The 23,885-nt window shown below is 31.4% G+C and overlaps 1 protein-coding gene across 1 annotated transcript; it reads right to left on the reverse strand.

Annotated features, from left to right (window-relative positions):
* Window positions 1-21,499: 21,499 nt before the first annotated feature.
* Window positions 21,500-22,573, reverse strand: LOC109804692 (uncharacterized). Its single transcript, XM_020366522.2, has one exon. It carries the CDS (start codon window positions 22,571-22,573, stop codon window positions 21,500-21,502), a length of 1,074 nt encoding a protein of 357 aa, XP_020222111.2.
* Between the last annotated feature and the right edge of the window lie 1,312 nt (window positions 22,574-23,885).

A 23,885-nucleotide genomic window follows, 5' to 3' on the forward strand; every position in this document is an offset into this window, starting at 1 on the left:
ATATGGATCCGTCGAAAATTTCTGACGGATTTATATTTCCATCAGAAATTTCTGACGGAATTTTCCGTCGGAAATATAAATCCGTCGAAAATTTCTGACAGAAACTTTCCGACGGAAAATTATGTCAGAAATTTCTGATGGAAAAATAAATCCGTCAAAAATTTCTGCCGGAAAATTTCTGATGGAATTTTTTGTCGGAAATTTCCGACAGAATTTTCCGTCGAAAATCTTATTTTTAATTTATATTTTTAATTTCTTTTTTTAATTTCTTATTTTTAATTTATTATTTTTAATTTCTTATATATATTTGTAGTATTAAAAATTTTATATATCTTTTAAAGGTATAAATATATATTATAATTATTTATTACAAGTTTTTTATATCTACGATTAGTATTAAAGATGAAAATAAATTAGGTTATACTATATTTTATTATAATTTACTTGGTTTGAACCTAATTTTCTTTAAAAATATATATTTTAAGTGTGACTTATTTATCTATCATATATAATTTTTAAATATTTGGGTAGAACTACAATCATATAGACTTATTTTATAATAATTTAACACTATTAAAAATATAAAAATCTATATGTTAAATTTATAAAAATAAAGTTTAATTTATTTATGATATAAATATGTTTTTAATATCTAATATATATTTTTAGATGATAATTTATTTTAAAATATATCTTATAATAACAATTCTAAATGGAATATAAATCTTATGATTTTTCTTATTTTGATTTTTTTAATCAATGTATACAATTTTACTATTTTGATTTTTTCAATCAACGTATACAATAAATAAAAAACACAAAAGAAAAACATGCATGCTACAAATTTTATTTTATCAAAAAATTATTTGTTTTAATATATTACATTATATATGTGAATATTAAGACATATATATATATACATATATATATTATAATTAAACTTTTTTTAAAAATTAATTCATTATTAAGAAAATTTTTTTATCACATGAGAATTAATTTCCTTCAAAAATTTGACAGATATCAAATAAATAAACATTTTTTCTGAATCTATATATTTATTTTATTAGAATATAATTTTTATTTTTTAAAATATATTATTTTTTTAGATAAAAAATTATGTATATGTCAAATAGTAGTGAGGGCAAGTGCCTCACTATTCCAAACATGCAGCTGTCGCTGTATATATATGTATGTGTGTGTATATATATATATATATATATATATATATATATATATAATATAAGGGGTTATAATTATACCGGTGTAACTTTTACTAAGTATTATGCCGCTCTATAACTTTATATTAAATGTTAATTTTGTAAATCCAACCGTTAAATTGAAAGTTCATATCACTTTATACGTGTATATCAAATTTTGTTAAAATTGAACAACAACTGGAAGATAATCCAAGTGTTCATATTTTAGTGTATTTTGAAATGAATATATTACATCAATTTTGTTTTATAAAAATGAAGTATCAAATCATCTTGGATTAATATAAAGTTTTGTATATATAATCTATAAGAGATATGAACTTTCAATCTAACAGTTGGATTTACCAAATTCACATTTAATATAAAGTTATTGAGCGGTGTAATACATTGTAAAAGTCGCATTTATATATATATATATATATATATATATATATATATATATATATATATATATATATATGAGGGGGGTTATAATTAAAATGGTATAAATTTTACTAAGTGTTACACCGCTCAATAACTTTATATTAAATGTGAATTTTGTAAATTCAACCGTTAAATTGAAAATTTTTTACTCTTAAATCATATATATATATATATAGACACACACACACACACACATATATATATATATACATGAGGGGAGCTATAATTACAATTGTATAAATTTTACTAAGTGTTACACCGCTCAATAACTTTATATTAAATGTGAATTTTGTAAATTCAACTGTTAAATTGAAAATCTTTTACTCTTAAATCATATATACAAAATGTTATATTAATCGAAGATGATTTTTTATAAAACAAAATTAAATCTGTCGAAAAATTTATATTTTTGATGAGAAAATTTTTGTAAGAAAAGTTATATTATTGATAGAATATTTCAGACAAATTTATATTTGTCAAAAATGTAAGAACTGGTTTTAAATTTGATATGAAAATATTATGATATAATTAGATAAGATTTTAAGTTAGTATTTTATTAATGGTTGATAATTAAAAAATAAAACATGGATAAATACATTATTTGAATTTTATATGTTTGATTTAAGATAACTTACAAAATAACTCTTGGTAAAGTTATTCCGCTCAATAACTCATGGTGTGTTGAATTTAATGGATCCAATTAATTGTTAAATTAAAAGTTATTAAATTTTACTAATAATTAATATAAAAAATTAATTAGTTTTGGAATAAATTATTTGCTAATTAACAATATAATTGAAATATTAATTATTTTAAATTATTTAACTAAAATCTTATTGACAATTTACTATATGATCTTAATATTTTTGTATAACTAATATCTGGTTTTAAATTTGATATGAAAATATTATATATAATTAGATATGATTTTAAGTTAGTATTTTATTAATAGTTGATAATTAGAAAAAAAAATAAGGATAAATACATTTTTTAAATTTTATATGTTTGATTTAAGGTAAATAAATATATTAAATTAATTAATAATTTATTTAAAATATTAAAATTTAATTTATAAGTATGTAATAAATAAATATTTATAATTTTATAAATTATATTATCATTATAAATTATAAAATTAAATAATTTAAATTATAATTTTAAATAAAAATAAGTAGATGTTAATTATAAAAGTAAGTACATATAAATAAAGAATAATTAAATATATTATTATTATTATTATTCGTAATATAAAATTATTATATATTATTATTATAGTACAAATATGAGATTGTATATTTGAGGATGACTTAAATGAATTAATTTGTACAAGTTATACTGACAACATACATAGACATTTCGGTAGCTTACTCATCAGAACTTCACAGTTAAACGTGCTTGACCTGGAGTAGTACTGGGATGGGTGACCTTCTGGGAAGTCTCCCAGAAATTGCACAAGTAAGAATAAAACACGCTAAACAGTGAAATATTGTGAAATAGAACCCTTGAGAGGCCAAATATGAGAGTTGTTACATTAATAAATTTATTAAAATTAAAAAAAAAATTATAATTTCTGACGGATTTTTTCGTCGGAAAATTTGACAGCAATTTCTGACGGATTTTTCTGTCGGAAATTTTGACAGCAATTTCCGACGGATTTTTCCGTCGAAAATTTCCGACAGAATTTTCTGTCGGAAAATTCTGTCGGAAAAATTATTTCCGACGGATTTTTTTTCCGACGCTACTTTTTCCGACGGATTGAAATCCGTCGGAAATCCGTCGAAAAAAGCAAAATCCGTCGAAAATTTACCTATTTCCGTCGGAAATTTCCTCGAAAATCAGCATTTTTCTTGTAGTGAAACGGGTCGTTCCAGAGTAAGAAAAATGCCTAAAAACAGTTCAGTTGGAAACCGGCCGTTCTCTTTATGGTCAATCTTTGTAAAAGTGAACTCCAGAACGGGCCGTTCTAATTTTAGAACGGGTCGTTCTGCTTTTTAGAAATGGGCCGTTCTGATTTTAGAACGGGCTGTTCCAGTTGAGATTTTTGCGTATATTTGAAGGCTCCGGAACGGGCCGTTCCGAATTCAGTACGGGCCGTTCCGGGTACACCAGGATGCTTATAAATAGGAGGCATGGGGGTGAAAAATTATAACTGAGACGGGTGAAAAATTTTAGAGAAAGAAAGAAAGAAAGAAAGAAAGGAAGAAAGAAAGAGAGAGAGAGAGAGAGAGAGAGAGAGAGAGAGAGAGAGAAAGAGAAAGAAAGAGAGAGAGAGAAAGAGAAAGAAAGCACTAGTGGAAAAAAGACTTTTAAAATCGGTTCTTTAACCGATCTTGAAAGAGCCGATTTTAAAAGTTAAACTTTTAAAATCGGTTAAACAATCGATTTTAAAAGTTAACTTTTAAAATCGGTTGTTTAATAACCGATTTTAAAAGTCCGGATGTGCGAAAAAAATAAACTGGAACAGGCCAAAATCGGAATGGGCCGTTCCAGTCTGATATAAATGCCTAAAAGGGCACTTGGAGAACGGCCCGTTCTCCATGGAGAACGGTCCGTTCTCCATGGAGTACGGCCCGTACTCCTTGGAGAACGGCCCGTTCTCCTTGGAGTACGACCCGTTCTCCTTGGAGTACGGCCCGTTCTCCAAGGAGTACGACTCGTTCTCCTTGGAGAACGGCCCGTTCTACAAGGAGAACGGGCCGTTCCCGTTCCAGTTTCGAACCCTGCTGGACCTACAACACAGAGACGAGAAATCATGAAAAAACGAAAAGAAACACAAAAATAACATGAGAAGACGAAAATGAAAACGAAAACGAGAACGAAATTTACCTTATTGGAGACTTTAGAAAATGAGAGAGCTTCAGGGAAAGATTGAAGAGAATGACAATGGAGGGGAATATAAAAGATTTCTGACGATACTTTTAAAATCGGTTATAAAAGAACTGATCTTAAAAGTGACACTTTTAAAATCGGTTACGAAATAACTGATATTAAAAGTTCTTTTAAGATCGGTTATTTTATAACCGATCTTAAAAGTGCCACTTTTAAGATCGGTTCTTTTATAACCGATTTTAAAAGTGCTTTTAAAATCGGTTATATTATAACCGATCTTAAAATGGTCATTTTTAAGATCGGTTATTTTGTAACCAATCTTAAAGTGCCACTTTTAAAATCGGTTCTTTTATAACCGATCTTAAAAGTACTTTTAAGATCAGTTAAAATTCAACCGATCTTAAAAGTGTTCATGTTATTTACAAAATTGCCACCGCGCCACTTTTAAGATCAGTTACCTTATAACCGATCTTAAAACTCCGATTTTAAATCCAATTTTTGCACTAGTGAAGTGAGGGAAAGACAGAGGGAATCTAGAGGAGGAGATCATGCCCAAGTTTCAACTCCATCTTATCCAGGTAAGGGGGGAGTGAGAAACCTCGCTCGGGGGTGTGGGAATAATTGTTGGATAGTTTGATTATCGGATTGACTCCCAATCCCTTGCCTGTTGTTCTGTTTTATTTTCTGTTTGCTTTATTTTGTTCCTTGTTACTTTGTTCTTTGTTGAAAGTAATAAATGAATAAGGAATTAATGCTAAAAATAAATGAGTTTTTATATGAATAAGAATGCTTTCTGTGGATCTCTGTAAATTCCTGTGCAGACCTTATGAGGAGTATTTATGACATGACCATGTGAATATGGACAAATGACATGAGACCTAAGAATGGACTTTTGAGACAAGCTGTGATTATGAGACTATGAAAAATGATGACATGATGTACTAAATGAAATTCTGTAATAAGTTAAATGTTGAGTCAATGAAATTATGAATGTATGACATGCATCATATGCATATATTACTCCAGGTGTGCCGCTGAGGCCGCATACTAGTGATGCTAACAAGGTGTACCTTAGGGTCACCAGTGATGTAACATGCTAACAAGGTGTACCTTAGGGTCACCAGTGATGTAACTTGCTAACAAGGTATACCTTAGGGTCACCAGTGATGTAACCATGTGTACCTTAGGGTCACTAGTGATGTAACCAGGTGTACCTTAGGGTCACCAGTGATGATATATGAAGCTTCCTTATGGCGCCACATGCATGCATTTATGAGTGGAGTCCATGACATCATTGCATGATAAATAAGTGTATGTGTTGTTGACTATGTATGTGTACTATTTACATGTGACTTATATTTGTTGTGTGTGTGTGTGCTATCTAACCTTTATTTCTTCACCTAAAACTGAGTGAGATGTTTCTCACTCCCTTGTTGTTCTTGTATATGTTTTAAATTATGTTGCAGATGATCATCATCATGAGGATGTTGGTTATGAGGCATAAGGCTTTAGTTGGGCATGCTCTGATAGGATTTGACATCGGGCATAGCTAGGTTTAGTTTGGGATATTATTGTTTTAAAAGTTTTAATTTTCTCTTCTTTTGTAATTTTGAACGTTCTTGATAAAAGACTAAAATGTATATATTTCTCATAATATTACATGATTTGTAAGTTATAAATTAATTCCTAACTAGGAGGCACTACCACCTTTGCTAGAATTAATTATATAGTTTCTTTTATATGACTTCTTGAGTTTTGATACTTATATGTTGACTTTTTATGATTTATGAGTTACGAATGTGAATCTTCTACCTTATAATATTGAGACAATTATTTTATCCATGAAAAAGGTTGTCAACTATGAAAGACTTGATTTACTCAAAAAGGGAAAAAAAAATTTATTGTTTACATTTATTGTGTTTTAATGTTGGGGTAGAGGGTGTCACATATATAAAGATAAAATATATATATACATAAGTCTAGCTTGGGGCTAAAAAGTCAATATATAAAATACATTATCCTAGCTACACTAAGTAGCCTATCAACAACAAAATATCAGCTCCCTTTGTCAGCTACAGACCTGCTACTACCCTCCAGCCTATCCCTGCTCTGCTCCCATACACAGTATGATCATAGCAGTCTAATCCACATGGAAACAGACAAGGGTAAGCTAGTGAAAAGAATCAACATATATAGAAATTATAAACAGCTACAGCTAACAGCACATCATCATCCTCAACAGGATCAACATACAACATATCACAACATACATCTACAGCACAGCTTCACAACACACTACACATATACAACTCACATCATTAAGCAAAATCAACATCAAACAACTTATGCGTTGTTACGCATTTCAGCTTAGAGATCTCCTACAATAGCTCAGCCTTACGGCCTACAACAATTTATATTCAACATTCAACTCAGCACAACATAGCAGCATTAACAGTATACATCACAACTCAACTTTACATCAATACAACTTAAACATCATACGATATTAACAACTTAGACAACATACAACTCAACTCGGCTCAACAACGTTAATCAGCAAATTTATAAAAGAACACATCCTAGGGAGTCTCCACGCCCGACAAGATATAATCACGCCTGGCGCCATACCAGAACCCCAAAATTATGAGTCCCTATCTGATATCACGCCCAACACGGTTCTCCCATGCTTGGCGTGATCCATCCAGGGGCCTCCATTCCCAAGCTCGCCCGGCGCAACCAGCCGTGCACCCGTCGTGCTTGACCAATGAAACCCTCTAATGTCACGCGCCCGGGGCCAAGAACTACGCCTGACGCACTATCAAGTAGCCGCCCTCAAACTTCAAAAATTTCGTCCAAACCCTGGAAAACCAAGCAACACATGCAATCCATTCAAAGAACCACATTTTCAGCAAACAACTCGAAAATCAACTCCTTTTCAACATGCAACCATCAAACATAGAAAACCCCAAATTTTCACCCTTTTCCCCGAAACTCCGAAAACACCATTTTCTTCAAATCCAACCATCAATCATCTGAAAACAACCAACACTTGAGTTTCTAAACTCATTTCAACCAACCCAAGCGAAATCTAGCTTCCCTTACCTCGGAGGAGAAGAAATCCGAGCTCCGGGAAGAGAATGAGAAGAAGAAGAGGAAGAAAATCCAACACTCAGCTAGCTCCACACGACTTCATGCTTGAGGAATGGAGAAGAATTGAGGAACCTCCTAGGTGCTCACTGCTTCCGCTAGAGAGAAAGGAATTTGAGAGTAAGGAAAAAGAGAGAATGCAAGTGAGGGAGATAAGAAAAGAGAGGAAAGAGCTGCAGGGTCTCACAAATATGATGTTTATTTAGTGTGTATCGATTTATTTATTTTATATTTGGTTGAATATTTTAATATCTATAACATTAATAAAAAATATACTTTATTTTATTGTTTATTATTTTTCTAAACTTTTTTATCCTATATATATATATATATAAAGAAAATTAAATTGTGAAGTCAATTGTTGAATCAAGCTATTCAAGAGTTTGAACTTTAGTAAAATAAAAGAGAGTTTTTTCTTCCTCCTTTTCACTGGAATTGTGAGCCCCTTTTATAGATGATGTGGTTCATAACAAACCTTCTACTATTTGATGACTTCCTTCTTTTTAATTATCTACCCTAATTTCATAACCTTATTATTATTATTATTATTATTATTATTATTATTATTATTATTATTATTATTATTATTATTATTATTATTATTATTATTATTATTATTATTATTATTATTATTATTATTATTATTATTATTATTATTATTATTATTATTATTATTATTATTATTATTATTATTATTATTATTATTATTATTATTATTATTATTATTATTATTATTATTATTATTATTATTATTATTATTATTATTATTATTATTATTATTATTATTATTATTATTATTATTATTATTATTATTATTATTATTATTATTATTATTATTATTATTATTATTATTATTATTATTATTATTATTATTATTATTATTATTATTATTATTATTATTATTATTATTATTATTATTATTATTATTATTATTATTATTATTATTATTATTATTATTATTATTATTATTATTATTATTATTATTATTATTATTATTATTATTATTATTATTATTATTATTATTATTATTATTATTATTATTATTATTATTATTATTATTATTATTATTATTATTATTATTATTATTATTATTATTATTATTATTATTATTATTATTATTATTATTATTATTATTATTATTATTATTATTATTATTATTATTATTATTATTATTATTATTATTATTATTATTATTATTATTATTATTATTATTATTATTATTATTATTATTATTATTATTATTATTATTATTATTATTATTATTATTATTATTATTATTATTATTATTATTATTATTATTATTATTATTATTATTATTATTATTATTATTATTATTATTATTATTATTATTATTATTATTATTATTATTATTATTATTATTATTATTATTATTATTATTATTATTATTATTATTATTATTATTATTATTATTATTATTATTATTATTATTATTATTATTATTATTATTATTATTATTATTATTATTATTATTATTATTATTATTATTATTATTATTATTATTATTATTATTATTATTATTATTATTATTATTATTATTATTATTATTATTATTATTATTATTATTATTATTATTATTATTATTATTATTATTATTATTATTATTATTATTATTATTATTATTATTATTATTATTATTATTATTATTATTATTATTATTATTATTATTATTATTATTATTATTATTATTATTATTATTATTATTATTATTATTATTATTATTATTATTATTATTATTATTATTATTATTATTATTATTATTATTATTATTATTATTATTATTATTATTATTATTATTATTATTATTATTATTATTATTATTATTATTATTATTATTATTATTATTATTATTATTATTATTATTATTATTATTATTATTATTATTATTATTATTATTATTATTATTATTATTATTATTATTATTATTATTATTATTATTATTATTATTATTATTATTATTATTATTATTATTATTATTATTATTATTATTATTATTATTATTATTATTATTATTATTATTATTATTATTATTATTATTATTATTATTATTATTATTATTATTATTATTATTATTATTATTATTATTATTATTATTATTATTATTATTATTATTATTATTATTATTATTATTATTATTATTATTATTATTATTATTATTATTATTATTATTATTATTATTATTATTATTATTATTATTATTATTATTATTATTATTATTATTATTATTATTATTATTATTATTATTATTATTATTATTATTATTATTATTATTATTATTATTATTATTATTATTATTATTATTATTATTATTATTATTATTATTATTATTATTATTATTATTATTATTATTATTATTATTATTATTATTATTATTATTATTATTATTATTATTATTATTATTATTATTATTATTATTATTATTATTATTATTATTATTATTATTATTATTATTATTATTATTATTATTATTATTATTATTATTATTATTATTATTATTATTATTATTATTATTATTATTATTATTATTATTATTATTATTATTATTATTATTATTATTATTATTATTATTATTATTATTATTATTATTATTATTATTATTATTATTATTATTATTATTATTATTATTATTATTATTATTATTATTATTATTATTATTATTATTATTATTATTATTATTATTATTATTATTATTATTATTATTATTATTATTATTATTATTATTATTATTATTATTATTATTATTATTATTATTATTATTATTATTATTATTATTATTATTATTATTATTATTATTATTATTATTATTATTATTATTATTATTATTATTATTATTATTATTATTATTATTATTATTATTATTATTATTATTATTATTATTATTATTATTATTATTATTATTATTATTATTATTATTATTATTATTATTATTATTATTATTATTATTATTATTATTATTATTATTATTATTATTATTATTATTATTATTATTATTATTATTATTATTATTATTATTATTATTATTATTATTATTATTATTATTATTATTATTATTATTATTATTATTATTATTATTATTATTATTATTATTATTATTATTATTATTATTATTATTATTATTATTATTATTATTATTATTATAATATTTATTATTATTATTAGTTATTATTATTATGATTAATGGAGTATTAGTATTTTTTAGAGTATTATGTTATTAGTTATTTAGAGTAGGAGTTGTTTGATTTTTATTTTGATGTATGTAGTGATTATTAGGAGTATTGATTAGTATTGGAGTATTGATGATTAGTATGTATATTTATATTATTATTAGTTTAGTTTTTTTATTATTATTATTATTATTATTATTATTATTATTATTATTATTATTATTATTATTATTATTATTATTATTATTATTATTATTATTATTATTATTATTATTATTATTATTATTATTATTATTATTATTATTATTATTATTATTATTATTATTATTATTATTATTATTATTATTATTATTATTATTATTATTATTATTATTATTATTATTATTATTATTATTATTATTATTATTATTATTATTATTATTATTATTATTATTATTATTATTATTATTATTATTATTATTATTATTATTATTATTATTATTATTATTATTATTATTATTATTATTATTATTATTATTATTATTATTATTATTATTATTATTATTATTATTATTATTATTATTATTATTATTATTATTATTATTATTATTATTATTATTATTATTATTATTATTATTATTATTATTATTATTATTATTATTATTATTATTATTATTATTATTATTATTATTATTATTATTATTATTATTATTATTATTATTATTATTATTATTATTATTATTATTATTATTATTATTATTATTATTATTATTATTATTATTATTATTATTATTATTATTATTATTATTATTATTATTATTATTATTATTATTATTATTATTATTATTATTATTATTATTATTATTATTATTATTATTATTATTATTATTATTATTATTATTATTATTATTATTATTATTATTATTATTATTATTATTATTATTATTATTATTATTATTATTATTATTATTATTATTATTATTATTATTATTATTATTATTATTATTATTATTATTATTATTATTATTATTATTATTATTATTATTATTATTATTATTATTATTATTATTATTATTATTATTATTATTATTATTATTATTATTATTATTATTATTATTATTATTATTATTATTATTATTATTATTATTATTATTATTATTATTATTATTATTATTATTATTATTATTATTATTATTATTATTATTATTATTATTATTATTATTATTATTATTATTATTATTATTATTATTATTATTATTATTATTATTATTATTATTATTATTATTATTATTATTATTATTATTATTATTATTATTATTATTATTATTATTATTATTATTATTATTATTATTATTATTATTATTATTATTATTATTATTATTATTATTATTATTATTATTATTATTATTATTATTATTATTATTATTATTATTATTATTATTATTATTATTATTATTATTATTATTATTATTAGGCCATGACAAATCAAAGAACATCAACGTTGACCATGTTGCTTTGACATGATGATTACAATTAATTTGGTTGGCGTTACGTTGGACGGACGGAATTCAACAATATTGCCCGTAGTATTTATTTTTTTGCCATGAACACCAATTAATTCAACTACTCTTTTTTTTTTTTTTTTTTTACTTTCTCTTTCGTGTTAAAATCTTTAGTAATGACTAGTTAGGTCTGCTGAAACGTATTATGAGATTACTGTTATATATAACAAAAAATATAACAAACATAGAGTTTTATGTGGCTTGTTTTCATCAATGCACACATGGATTTATGCCTTTAGTCAAGCTTTCACCATCGTAACAACTGGACGTGGTTCCAATATCATCATCTTCGACTTGTTAGAGAGTTGAATGCCATGGTTGCCAGAAATAAAGATACTTTATAGTTGTATATTATCATTGCGGTAGGAGGGTGTAATTGTAAGCCCTCATTTTATTTCCATATTTTAATTAAAGTCATTTGCACTTTATTCTCAAAAAGTTTCCAAGAACAAAAGAGGGTCATTTGGTTCGATGTCACCTATACGTATCCAAAAAGAGAATAATCTTATCTTATCTACGTGACTTGTATCAAACTAGAAAGTTACCTTTGATGATTAATTTTCTCCAAAATGATTTGCAATTCATTCTATATAGTTAGAAATGATGTACAAAACATTATTATAGTGTATCAAGTTTATATGGATTTTAACTCATACATAGATGCATTAATGTATTCTTTTTTTCTTAATACCGTCCACGTAATGTCATAAAATTGATAATAAAAATTAATTTGTGTTTGCAGAATGTAACATGCATTAATATGTCTTTATTGAATTATTAAATGTTCAATAAACTTTATTTATTTTTATAAATGTTAATTGGTTTAAGAACTAGTTCTTTATTTAATTTCATGTAATTTTTACTTGAAATTAACTTTTTTATTTTACACTAATGTGTTAAAATTTAAATTTTCATCTTAAAAACTAATATAATTTGGCCAAATAATAAATAAAGTCCAGCTAATGAATTATTTTTCATAAAAGGGACTAAAATTATCCTCAAAAGTAATTTCATTTCCAAATAGATATGCAGCATTGATTCTATCACTCAAACAAAGGTCAGAAAGATGCAATCAACCTAACTACGACTTTCATAAATACATTATTGCAAGTTGCATTTACCTATTAATACGGCAAGGAAATATATAGATAGGTAAAATGGCTAAAAAAAACAGACGACAATTGTTATTTTTGGAAACTTTTCATTTTCCCAAAGTTACAATTAATACAAACTAATTAATTTTAAAAATATGAGTTATATATATAACATTGATTAATAAAGAACATATCGTAATTTGACGTTCACATTTTTTTATCCTTTTACCCTTCTTTAATGAAATAATCACATCTTCACCTCTCAGTAATTAATGACCTCTATGTAATTTTGTTTTCAATTATTTACACATGGTTATCTTCATATATTCCTAAATCAATGAGTTAATTGTAGTAAGTTATTTCATTTAATAATTCATGTTCTATATTAAATTTTAAGGATTCAACCGTTTAAATTTTTAAAAAATTTAAAAATTATTTGATATTTTATTATATAAATTTTTTTTGGTAAAGTAAAGAAGACTTTTCTCATTCAACCTAGTCCTCCACCACCTAAACCTGTCCATGCCTCCCTTAAACTGCACATTTGTTATTAACGATTCATATACAACGTTAACATATTATACCTAGTTTTGACTTTCTTTCCCTATCCATTTATCATTCCAAACTTCATTACTTTCTCATTTCCAATTTTTTGAGCAATATTTCTTTTTCTTTTGGTTCGTCCCCTCAAAGGGTGAGGCTGCATATACAAGGTAGGATTCGAACCCCTGATCTTGCTTAAGTGTGGATCAACCCCTACCGCTAAACCACACGCTTGAGGTTTTTATTATATAAATTTGAATCAACATATGTATAAAACTTAAGTTGACAGATAATCATAATATTTTATATGCTAATTTAAATTTATATAACAAAATATTAAATAATTTTTAATTTTTTTAAAAATTTAAAGATTTAATCTATGTATTAGAAATTTTTAATTTAACAGTTGGATTATTAAAATTTGATATAAAATATGAGTGAAGTAAGGTTAGATAAACTTACTATTAAAATAAGAGAGAGGAATGAGGGATTTACTCACTTTAAGAGTAAGTCTATATAAATTTATTTCATTCAATAACTCATGTTCTACATCAAAATTCAACGATCCAACTATTAAATTAAAAGTTTTTAATGCATATATTAAGTTTGCAACATTTTAAAAAATTTGAAAACTATTTGATATTTTTTATTGATTTAAATTAATGTATAAAATATTTTTATGATTACCTGTCAATTTAAATTAATGAAACAAAATATCATATATATAATTTTTTTATTTTTAAATTTATCATCTTGATCTAAACATTAATAACTATTAATTCAATAATTAAATTATTAAAATGTAATATAAAATATGAGTTATTAAATTAAATAAATTTATTAAAATTTACTTTTAGAATAAATAGATTCACCTAAATTATTCAAAATAGCATCATAAAATACTCCGTACTAAAAAATTCCTTATAATTGATTACTAACATCCAAATGTAAAATAAAAAAACAAGTAACAGTAAAAAGTAGTGTTCCAAATGTAGTCAAACTGTTCACCAACTCCACCACATGAACAATGACACACTTTATGTTTTATAAACTTAATTAAATTAATTTTACCCCCTACAATAATACTTTATAATATGAGTTTAAATTTAATTTAATTTTATAAAATTAATTTATAAAATAAAAATTATTTAATACTTATATATTATCAATAGAATCAAGACATTTTGTATATTTATATTTTATTTAAAAATTTTAAAATAAAATAAAAATTGAAGTTAAATAATATAAGTAATTAAAAATTTGAATGATTAGAGGTAGTTAACTTATTTAGGTGATTATACGGGTGATTAATTTTTAATATTATTTTTTATTATTTAAAGATTTAATGGTGAAATTGTTTAAAAAAATATAAACACGAAAAAAAGTTATAACCCATACATCTCCTTTATATATAACCATTGAATAAGGAAAAAGTGATATTGTTCCTGTGTTAGGATACACACGTTAATTGTCTTTGTGGTAGCGGGTCTGATCCTGAGTCTCGATCTTCTCGTTCCTACGGGCAATCCGAAGTGAAGGGAGGTGTGCCTGCAAAGACACTCCAACGCTCAAGTAAGTGCTTTGCGTAATAAATGCGGTAGTTGAAAGTTAGTTACGTACCTCGCTGGGGTCCTATCTATAGTGATTCTTATTGGGCCGCGATTAAGGACTGGGCCCCGGGAAATTAGGGGGCTAATCCGGTGCATTACATAAATTAACCTCTCCATAATTATCCTAGCGTAAATTCGTGACTTGGCCGAGCACACCGACACGTTCCGTTCAGATTGTGAGTGGTCGGTGGGCTAGGGTATTCGGCCTAGTCGGCCACGAACTCGGGTATTCGGCCTAGTCAGCCACCATACGGTATACAACCCCCGCAACGTCGAGGATGGGAAAGACGAAGACGTTTTAATTGTATAGGGTTGTGGTTCTCGGCGTGGAAGGGTAGGGGTTGATTCCGACCGCTAGTGGTAATGTGCGTGTTCCGGGTGTAGCTGTTTTTTATGACCTCGGTAGTTGTACCGGATATTATCATGTATCGCCGACTACGTTAGCTGAAAACACGATCCTCCTTTGGCGGTGGTGATAGCGGTCGAGCTCTAAAGTCAGGCTGTCAATTCGGCTCAGATGTTATACCGAGACATCAGATAAGAGACCTATACCGAGGCCTCGCCTGGACGAATCGTGGACTGAGAACTCAGTTAGATGAGGTTTGTGCTGAGACCTTAGATGGTTAAAACCCATGCCGAGACCTCGGCTGGACGGAACTTGGGCCGAGACCTCGGCTAGGTGAGCTTAGGCCGAGGCCTTAGATGGATGAAGCTTACGCCGATGTCTCAAGCGGTTGGGGTTTGCAACGAGGCTTCGGTGGGCGTGGCCTGCCACGTTGGCCCTAGCGGTTACGGGCCCAACGGTTACTAAATCTGGACCGTTGGATGGTCTAGATTGAACGGTTGCGATTTCGGGATGTCTTTTCACCTCCCTCATTTACCTTGCCTATAAATAGGGGGGGCTGCTTGGGAAGTTACTTGCTGTAATTTCTCCGAGCGCTCTCGAAACCAGATTTGACCGAGCAAACCGATCAAAGGTAAATTTTGTATTCTTTATTCTTGATAATAAATGGATAGGGCTTATTCGTCGGCAAGGAGCTGGACATCCTCGGGGGCGTCGGATGTTGCGTCAGATAAAGGGGGTCGGATTCAAGCGAAATATCAAGGTTGCCACCACTGCAATGTGAAGTAGTGTTTCCCTCCGATTTTGCCGAGCATGAGGATAGTGATGACGAAGTGGTCGAGGTATCGCCTCCGGTAACCTTAGTTGTTGCTTTGGCACGAGCCACCGAGGTAGATGCTAGAGGTTTAGGTCGGGTCGGCCAGCAGAGTCCACGTGCCGAGACCATTCGCGCCGAAGCAAGTGGGGACGATTTGGAGGTGCTCGGAGATACTCGAGGCAAGGGCGTTAGTGGTCCAAGTGCTCGGCCGAAGGCAAAGATTGATTACGGCACGGTGGAGATGCCCGTGTATGAATGGGTGGATGGAGAGGTCGGAATATACTTATCGTCGCTCTCGGACCAAGGGTTATTAGACACCTTCGTGTCCTTAGAGAAATGTTTCGGGAGCGGCGACGACGAGTTTCCTCTGCTTGCCGAGGCGTGCGAGGATGAAGGGCCGAACACTGATTTTGTATTCTTGGAGCCAGGGCCCGATGAAGACGACTTCTTTTACGTTTATATGTGTTAGTTCGAGGACCTTGGCATAAAGCTCCCATTTGACGACTTCCAAATGGGAGTTCTTTGAGCCCTGAATGTGGTGCCGACCCAGCTACATCCGAACGCTTGGGCGGCCATGCAAGCGTTCCGGAACCTATGTTTGTGCTTGGGCCTTACAACCCCGACCACTGGCTTTCCTCTACTATTATATATGTCGTCCGAGCAAACCGGTGAAGTGGGTGTCACTAGCTCGAGTGCCGAAACGTGGGTTTTTTCGGGCATTCACGTCGTCTTACAAAGGGTTTAAAAATGGGTTCTTCAATGTTCACTGGGGGTCGGAAATGAGGCCTTGTTTCTACGACCGAGAAGACACTCCTTTATTCCTCTTTTATTGGACGAGGCGGCCGACGCGCTTCGAGGCGATGCCCGCATCAAAGCTCTCTGCCGAGGACAAAGAAATTGTGGAGCTCCTGGACCAGTTGCCGAAGAGTTTGCCTGTCCGAGGCTTCTTAAACGTTTCTGAAACATCTCACTTTGAGATGGCCTTGCTAGGTATGTGTGTTAGGCTTCGGTAGTGTAGCAGTGTTTTGAATTGATGTTAAGGCTTATGTTTTTGCAGGTTTAATGGCCGGAGGTAATCTTGACGTGACCGCTATGCTCGCCAAGAGGGCGAAAGAGGCTAAGGCCAGTGGGAAGGTACCGCTGGCGAGGTCGGCTTTGAAGTTGCAGCGGGATAAGGCCGCTAATGTGATCATCCCCCTGGCCGATGCGAGGAAGAAGGGAAGTAGTTCTCAGGTGTGAGCTGCCGAGCAAAATATAGAGCCGGAACGTCCGAGCTCGTCTAGCAAGCGTCCAAAGTAGCTATCTCTGGAGCAATCGGGTTGTGGTGCTTTCGCCATTCCAGCTTTTGTAGCGGGTTCGAACTTCCTTGTTCCGGACGTGCAGACCGAGAACCTGGTCAGCCTGGACCTCACCATCGGAGGGGGACTCCAATACTTGTAAGGCATGTCCACGGAGGCCTAGTACAAGCTATTCTGCGAGCTTGATGCTCGGACTTCTCTTGTGGCTAAACATGTCATGATGAGGTCCGCCGTCTCGGCAGAAAGGCTTCAAACCCGCTTAAAGGAGGCCGAGGTGACGGTGAAGGAGGCCTTGAGTGCTAATGCTAAGGTCACGGAGTCGGCTGAAGAGTTGAAGAGGGCGGCCGACGCCCACAGGAAGGAGGCTGACGACTTAAAGTTGACGGTGCAAAAGATGAAGGCCGAGGCCACTGTTGCTGCAACTAAGATTGCTCGGCTGAACGAGGCCCATGCCAAGCTCACGGCCGAAGCCACCGATAAGATCCTCGGTCAGCATGATGCCGGCTTCCAGCAAGCGGTCCGACAAGCTCGCTACTTTTGTGAGATTCTGGCTGACATTAATTTTGATGTCAGTCAGGATTTTTATGGTGGTAAGTTCATAAGTTACGCGGAGTTCCCTCAAGGGGCCGAGCCTGACGAGGAGGCTCCTCGCCGAGGCATCTCTACTCAGGTCCCGGTGCCGCCGGCCACGGAGGAGAATGACCCCATCATTGACGTGGTCGGCGATGGGAACCTGGAGGACTCAGCCGCGATGTAGTGGGTCGGCTCTAGTAACAGTAGGCTAGGGTTAGGATTTTTTGTTGATTTTTTGTAACCGGGCCGTTAGTGCCTTTTGTAATTTGGCCATTAGCGCTGGTGGACAAGTGATTTCTTGTAAGTAGCCGTTATGGTCGGCCATACTTTATACTTAAATGATATTTTGCTTTCCAATTTTTTGCATGTTTATAAGCGCCTAGTAATGGAGTCATAAACCGAGTTGTATGTTCAGCCGAGGGGGTGGATTTTCTGGAATTAGTTGATTGATGCATCGTGTGTTCGTTTACACGAAGTGTGGGGTATGCGAGAGCGTTCGGCTAGAGAGTGGTCGGTTTATTCGTGCTCGGTTTTAGAGTGATCGTGAATCGCAAACATGCGTGGTTGGTTCGAGTGTGATCAGCCTGATCGTGCTCGGCCTTGGGATGTCGGGTTATGCGACGTGTGGAGTGTTGAGTACGAGAGTGCTCGGCTCGATAGTGTTTGGTTTGAACATGTTAGATTTAGCAATTTGATACGCGAAGTGCGGAGCGTGCGAGAGTGTTCGGCCTGAGCGTGTAAGGCCTCGGGGTAGGTCACGATTTAATACGCGATGTTAGAGCATGCATGAGTGCTCGGCTTAAACGTGTGAGGCTTAAGCGTGTGAGGCCTCGGAGTCGAGTCATGATTTAATATTCGAGGCATGTTGGATTGCGCGAGAGTGCTCGACCTCGGAGTTGGATCATACGATCTGATGCGTATTTGATCTCGCGAAAGCGCTCGTCCTAGGTACACCTTTAGCTGAGGAGGGTACTCGGGAGGGAAACCTGTCGGGCTCGAGTACGCTTGTGTATGGTCGGCCGAGGGTTGCTCGGTGTCGGCACGTGTCGTAGTGCTCGGCCTAGGTACATCATTAGCCGAGGAGGGTACTCGGGAGGGAAACCTGTCGGGTGCGAGTGCACTAGCTTGAATGGCCGGCCGAGGATTGCTCAGTGACGTCTTGTGTCGTAGTGCTCGGCCTAGGTACATCCTTAGCCGAGGAGGGTACTCGGGAAGGAAACCTGTGGGACGCGAGTGCACTAGTTTGAGTGGTCAGCCGAGGATGACTCGGCATCGGCGTGTGTTATTCGAGGTCGGTCCTGCATGAGTGTGACCTAAGCATATATGCATGGTTAAATAGGAAATGAAATATCAATGTTAAAAAATGTCTATTAATAAAGTGCCTCGTTAAAAATCTTGCCGACCCAAAACCCTCCTTAAGGAAAAAAAAGAGTCGGTCAAGGAAAAGAGTGCACTATTACATCAGTTGTAATACACTTTCAAATGTGAGGAGTTCCAAGTTCTCAGAATTGGTTCTCCTGATAGGTATTCCAGCTTGTATGCCCCGTTGTTTAAGTTGTGTCGCACTCGGAAGGGTTCGTCCCAATTTGGGGCAAGTTTTCCTTGTCACGGATCTTTTCTTGCTTCGCCTGTGACTCTCCAAGCGAGATCTCCTTCGCAAAATTCTCTAGGCTTCACCTTGCTGTCGAATCTTCTCTTGTAGCGCTGCCTGGTGGCCTCGGTCACCACCAGAGCGCGGTCTCGGACTTCTTGTAGAACATCCAAGTTTGCTCGGAGCTCGGCTTCGTTGTTCGATTCGTCAAAGTGAGCTCAGCGAAACGATGGCTCTCCGATCTCCACCGGGAGCATTGCGTCGGATCCATATACTAGTCGGAAGGGGGTCTCTTGCGTGGTCGACTGGGGCGTGCATCGGTAGGCCCAAAGTACCTCGGGTAACTGCTCGGCCCATGCTCCCTTTGCCTCTCCTAGCCGTTTCCTCAACTCTGCTAGGATGACTTCATTGGCTGACTCGGCCTGACCGTTCATTTGTGGGTGCTCGACCGATGTGACCTTGTGTTGTATTCCTAGGCCGGCTAGGAACTCGTTGAGTTTTCGGTCGGTGAATTGGAGGCCGTTGTCGGTCACTAGGGTGTGTGGGATTCCGAACCGGGTGATGATGTTCCTCCACAAGAATTTTTGAACTTGATGAGCCGAGATGCATGCCACGGGCTCGGCTTCAATCTATTTGGTGAACAGATCCACGGCGACAATGAGGAATTTGCATTGCCCCTTAGCAACCGGGAAAGGTCCGAGTATGTCGGCCCCCCATGTGGAGAACGGCCATGCTGGGGGAATGCAATGTAGCTGCTCAGCTGGTCGGTGGATCAAGTTGCCATGTTTCTGACATGGTTGACACTTCCTTACAAACATTGCGCAATCGGTGTTCATGGTTAGCCAATAGTACCCGGCTCGCAAGAGTTTGGAGACGGTCATCCTTGCTCCTGAATGCATTCCGCAAATGCCCTCGTGTACTTCTCTCATCACGTAATCGGCCTCGGCAGAGTCTAGGCACTTGAGTAGGGGGTAGAGAAGCCACGTTTGTACAACTGCCCAGCAATGACGACGTATCTACTGGCTTGAGTTCTCAACCGTTTAGCTTCGGTCGGGTCGTCCGGTGTGATTCCGTTGGTTAGGAATGCCTTGATTTCGGCCCGCCAGTCTTGGGGGTCTTTTGGATCGACGTGATCGGCATCGACACTTCCTACCATTTCCGCCTCGACACTGGGGTGGTAGATCTCTTGTTGGATGATGGTTCTTAACTGTCCTGGCTTCTTGGTCGCGGCCAACCTAGCCAACTGATCGGCTCGGGTGTTGTCTTCGCGCGGGATGTGTTCGACCAACACCTCCTAAAAGTTCGCCTTCAACTTTTGATAGGCATGGTAGTACTTCATCATGTTGTGGTCTTTTTCTTGGAAGTTACCTTGTTCGGCCACCACCTTGGAGTCAGTTCGGCATTTGATCCTTAATGCTCCCATGTCCTCAGCCAACCTTAATCCGGCCAGCAGAGCTTCATACTCAGCTTGATTGTTCGAAGCTTTGAACCGGAAACGTAAGGATTGTTCTAAGGTTATCCCTTTTGGTCCCTCTAAGATCACTCCTGCCCCGCTCCCCTGGCAATTTGAGGAGCCGTCCACATGGAGGGTCCACCAGTGCTCCTCAAACTGGCCGTGCGGGTAGAGTTCATTTATAAATTCTACCAAGTATTGGGCTTTGATCGGCCCTCTCGGCTTGAAGGTGATGTCAAATTGTGAGAGCTCCACTAACCAGGCCATCATTCTGCCCGCGAGCTCGGGCTTTCCTAAAACCTTAGAGATCGGGCAGTCGGTGTGTACCACTACTCGGTGGCTTTGAAAATAATGTCGTAGGCGTCGTGAAATGTGTACTAAGCCGAGGGCAACTTTTTCTATCAGTTGGTACCGGGTCTCGGAGTCCTGAAGGAGTCGGCTGACAAAGTATATGGGAGCTTGGGTACCTTCCTTTTCTTGTACCAAGACCGAGCTGATCGCCTCATCGGATACAGCCAAGTATACTAGGAGTGAGCTTGAAGGATCAGGTCTCGTTAGGATCGACGGCATCGCCAGGGTTGCTTTCAATGCCGCAAAGGCTTCCTCGCATGGTTCGTTCCACGAGAAGGCCGAAGCCTTCCGTAGAAGCTTAGTCATCGGGTTGATCTTGTCGACTAGACGGGGGAGGAATCGGGACAATGCGACTAACCTTCTGGATAGCCGTTGCATTTCCTTGAGATTGCTCGGACTCCGCATGTTTAAGACAGCTCGGCATTTATCTCGGTTCGCCTCTATTCCCCTAACCGATAGCATAAACCCAAGAAATTTGCCTCCTTTAACTCCGAAGGTACACTTCTCGGGGTTGAGCCTCATGTTGTGCTTGCGTAATTCACCAAAGATTTCGGCCAGGTCCATTATATGGTCGGCCAAGGAATTGGACTAGACCACCATGTCATCCACATAGATTTCGATGTTTCGGTCGATTTGACCCTGAAACACCTTGTCCATTAACCTCTGGTAGGTCGCCCCGACGTTCTTCAACCCAAACGACATCACTTTATAGCAAAAGTTGGCGTCCTCGGTTATAAACGCCGTATTCTCTTTGTCGGTCGAGTGCATCTTTATCTGATTGTAACCGGAATAGGCATCTAAGAAGCTGAAGATAGAGTGTCCGGACGCGCCGTCTATGAGTCGGTCGATGCAAGGGAGTGGATAGGCGTCTTTGGGGAAGGCTTTATTAAGGTCGGTGTAGTCGGTACACATTCTCCACTTGCCATTCGCCTTTTTGACCAACACCACATTGGCCAGCCAGGTGGTGTAGGTGACCTCTCTGATGAATTTTGCTTGCAACAGTTTCTGCACCTCGGCATTGGCGGCCTTTCTCTTCTCGTCTCCCATCTTCCTCTTCTTTTGCGCCATTGGTCGGGCGTCTCGGCATACGGCCAGTCGGTGGCACATGAATTTGGGATCTATTCTCGGCATGTCCGACGCCGTCCATGCGAAGAGGTCTTTGTTGTCTCGAACCACTCGTTTGACCCGGTTTGAGTCGACCTCGCCCAACTGAGATCCCACGTGTGTTACTTGTTCGGGTGCTCGGCCTAGTCAGCCACCATACTTGTTGTCTCTCTATTTTTTTTTAAATAAATTAAAATAATAAAAAATATATAGTGGGTACTTACATGAGTAGTTATTTAAAGAAGATAAAAAGAATTGAGATCAAAGACATTGAAAAAAAAAAGTGATTTAGATTTTTGAATAAAATAAAAGAGGATAAAATAGTTCATAAAATATAAAAATAAAGATCAAAATAATTATTGAAAGGAATATTCTCTTATATAATGATATAGATAATTTGACATCATCAATTTATAATTAGTCGATGTAAGATCTATAACACTTCCTTATTTTTGATAATTAAATATGTTATAAGCTCAAGCATAAAATTTTATGACTAAACATTTGTGATAAGTTCAAATAATTATTATGATAACCTCTAATATCATTTTTGAATAGGGATGGCAAAGTGGGTCATGGCCCGCGGGCTGACCCGTTGGCCCGCCAAAAATTGGCGGGCCGGGCCAATAATTTCAACCCGCCAACCTCCAAGCCCGCCCCGCCAAGCCCGCCAAGCCGCCGGGCCAAATAGCGGGCCGGCCCGCCACAACCCGCCGGCCCGCATATTTTTTTTAAATTTAATTATTTTTATGTTTATTTTATTTTGATGTAG

The sequence above is a fragment of the Cajanus cajan genome, chromosome 2 (assembly GCF_000230855.2).
Source record: "Cajanus cajan strain Asha chromosome 2, NIPB_CcT2T_4, whole genome shotgun sequence".
Taxonomy (NCBI): domain Eukaryota; kingdom Viridiplantae; phylum Streptophyta; class Magnoliopsida; order Fabales; family Fabaceae; genus Cajanus; species Cajanus cajan.

Excerpts from the sequence above, each read along its gene's own strand:
- LOC109804692 (XM_020366522.2), bottom strand. The coding sequence starts at position 22,573 with ATGGACCTGGCCGAAATCTTTGGTGAATTACGCAAGCACAACATGAGG.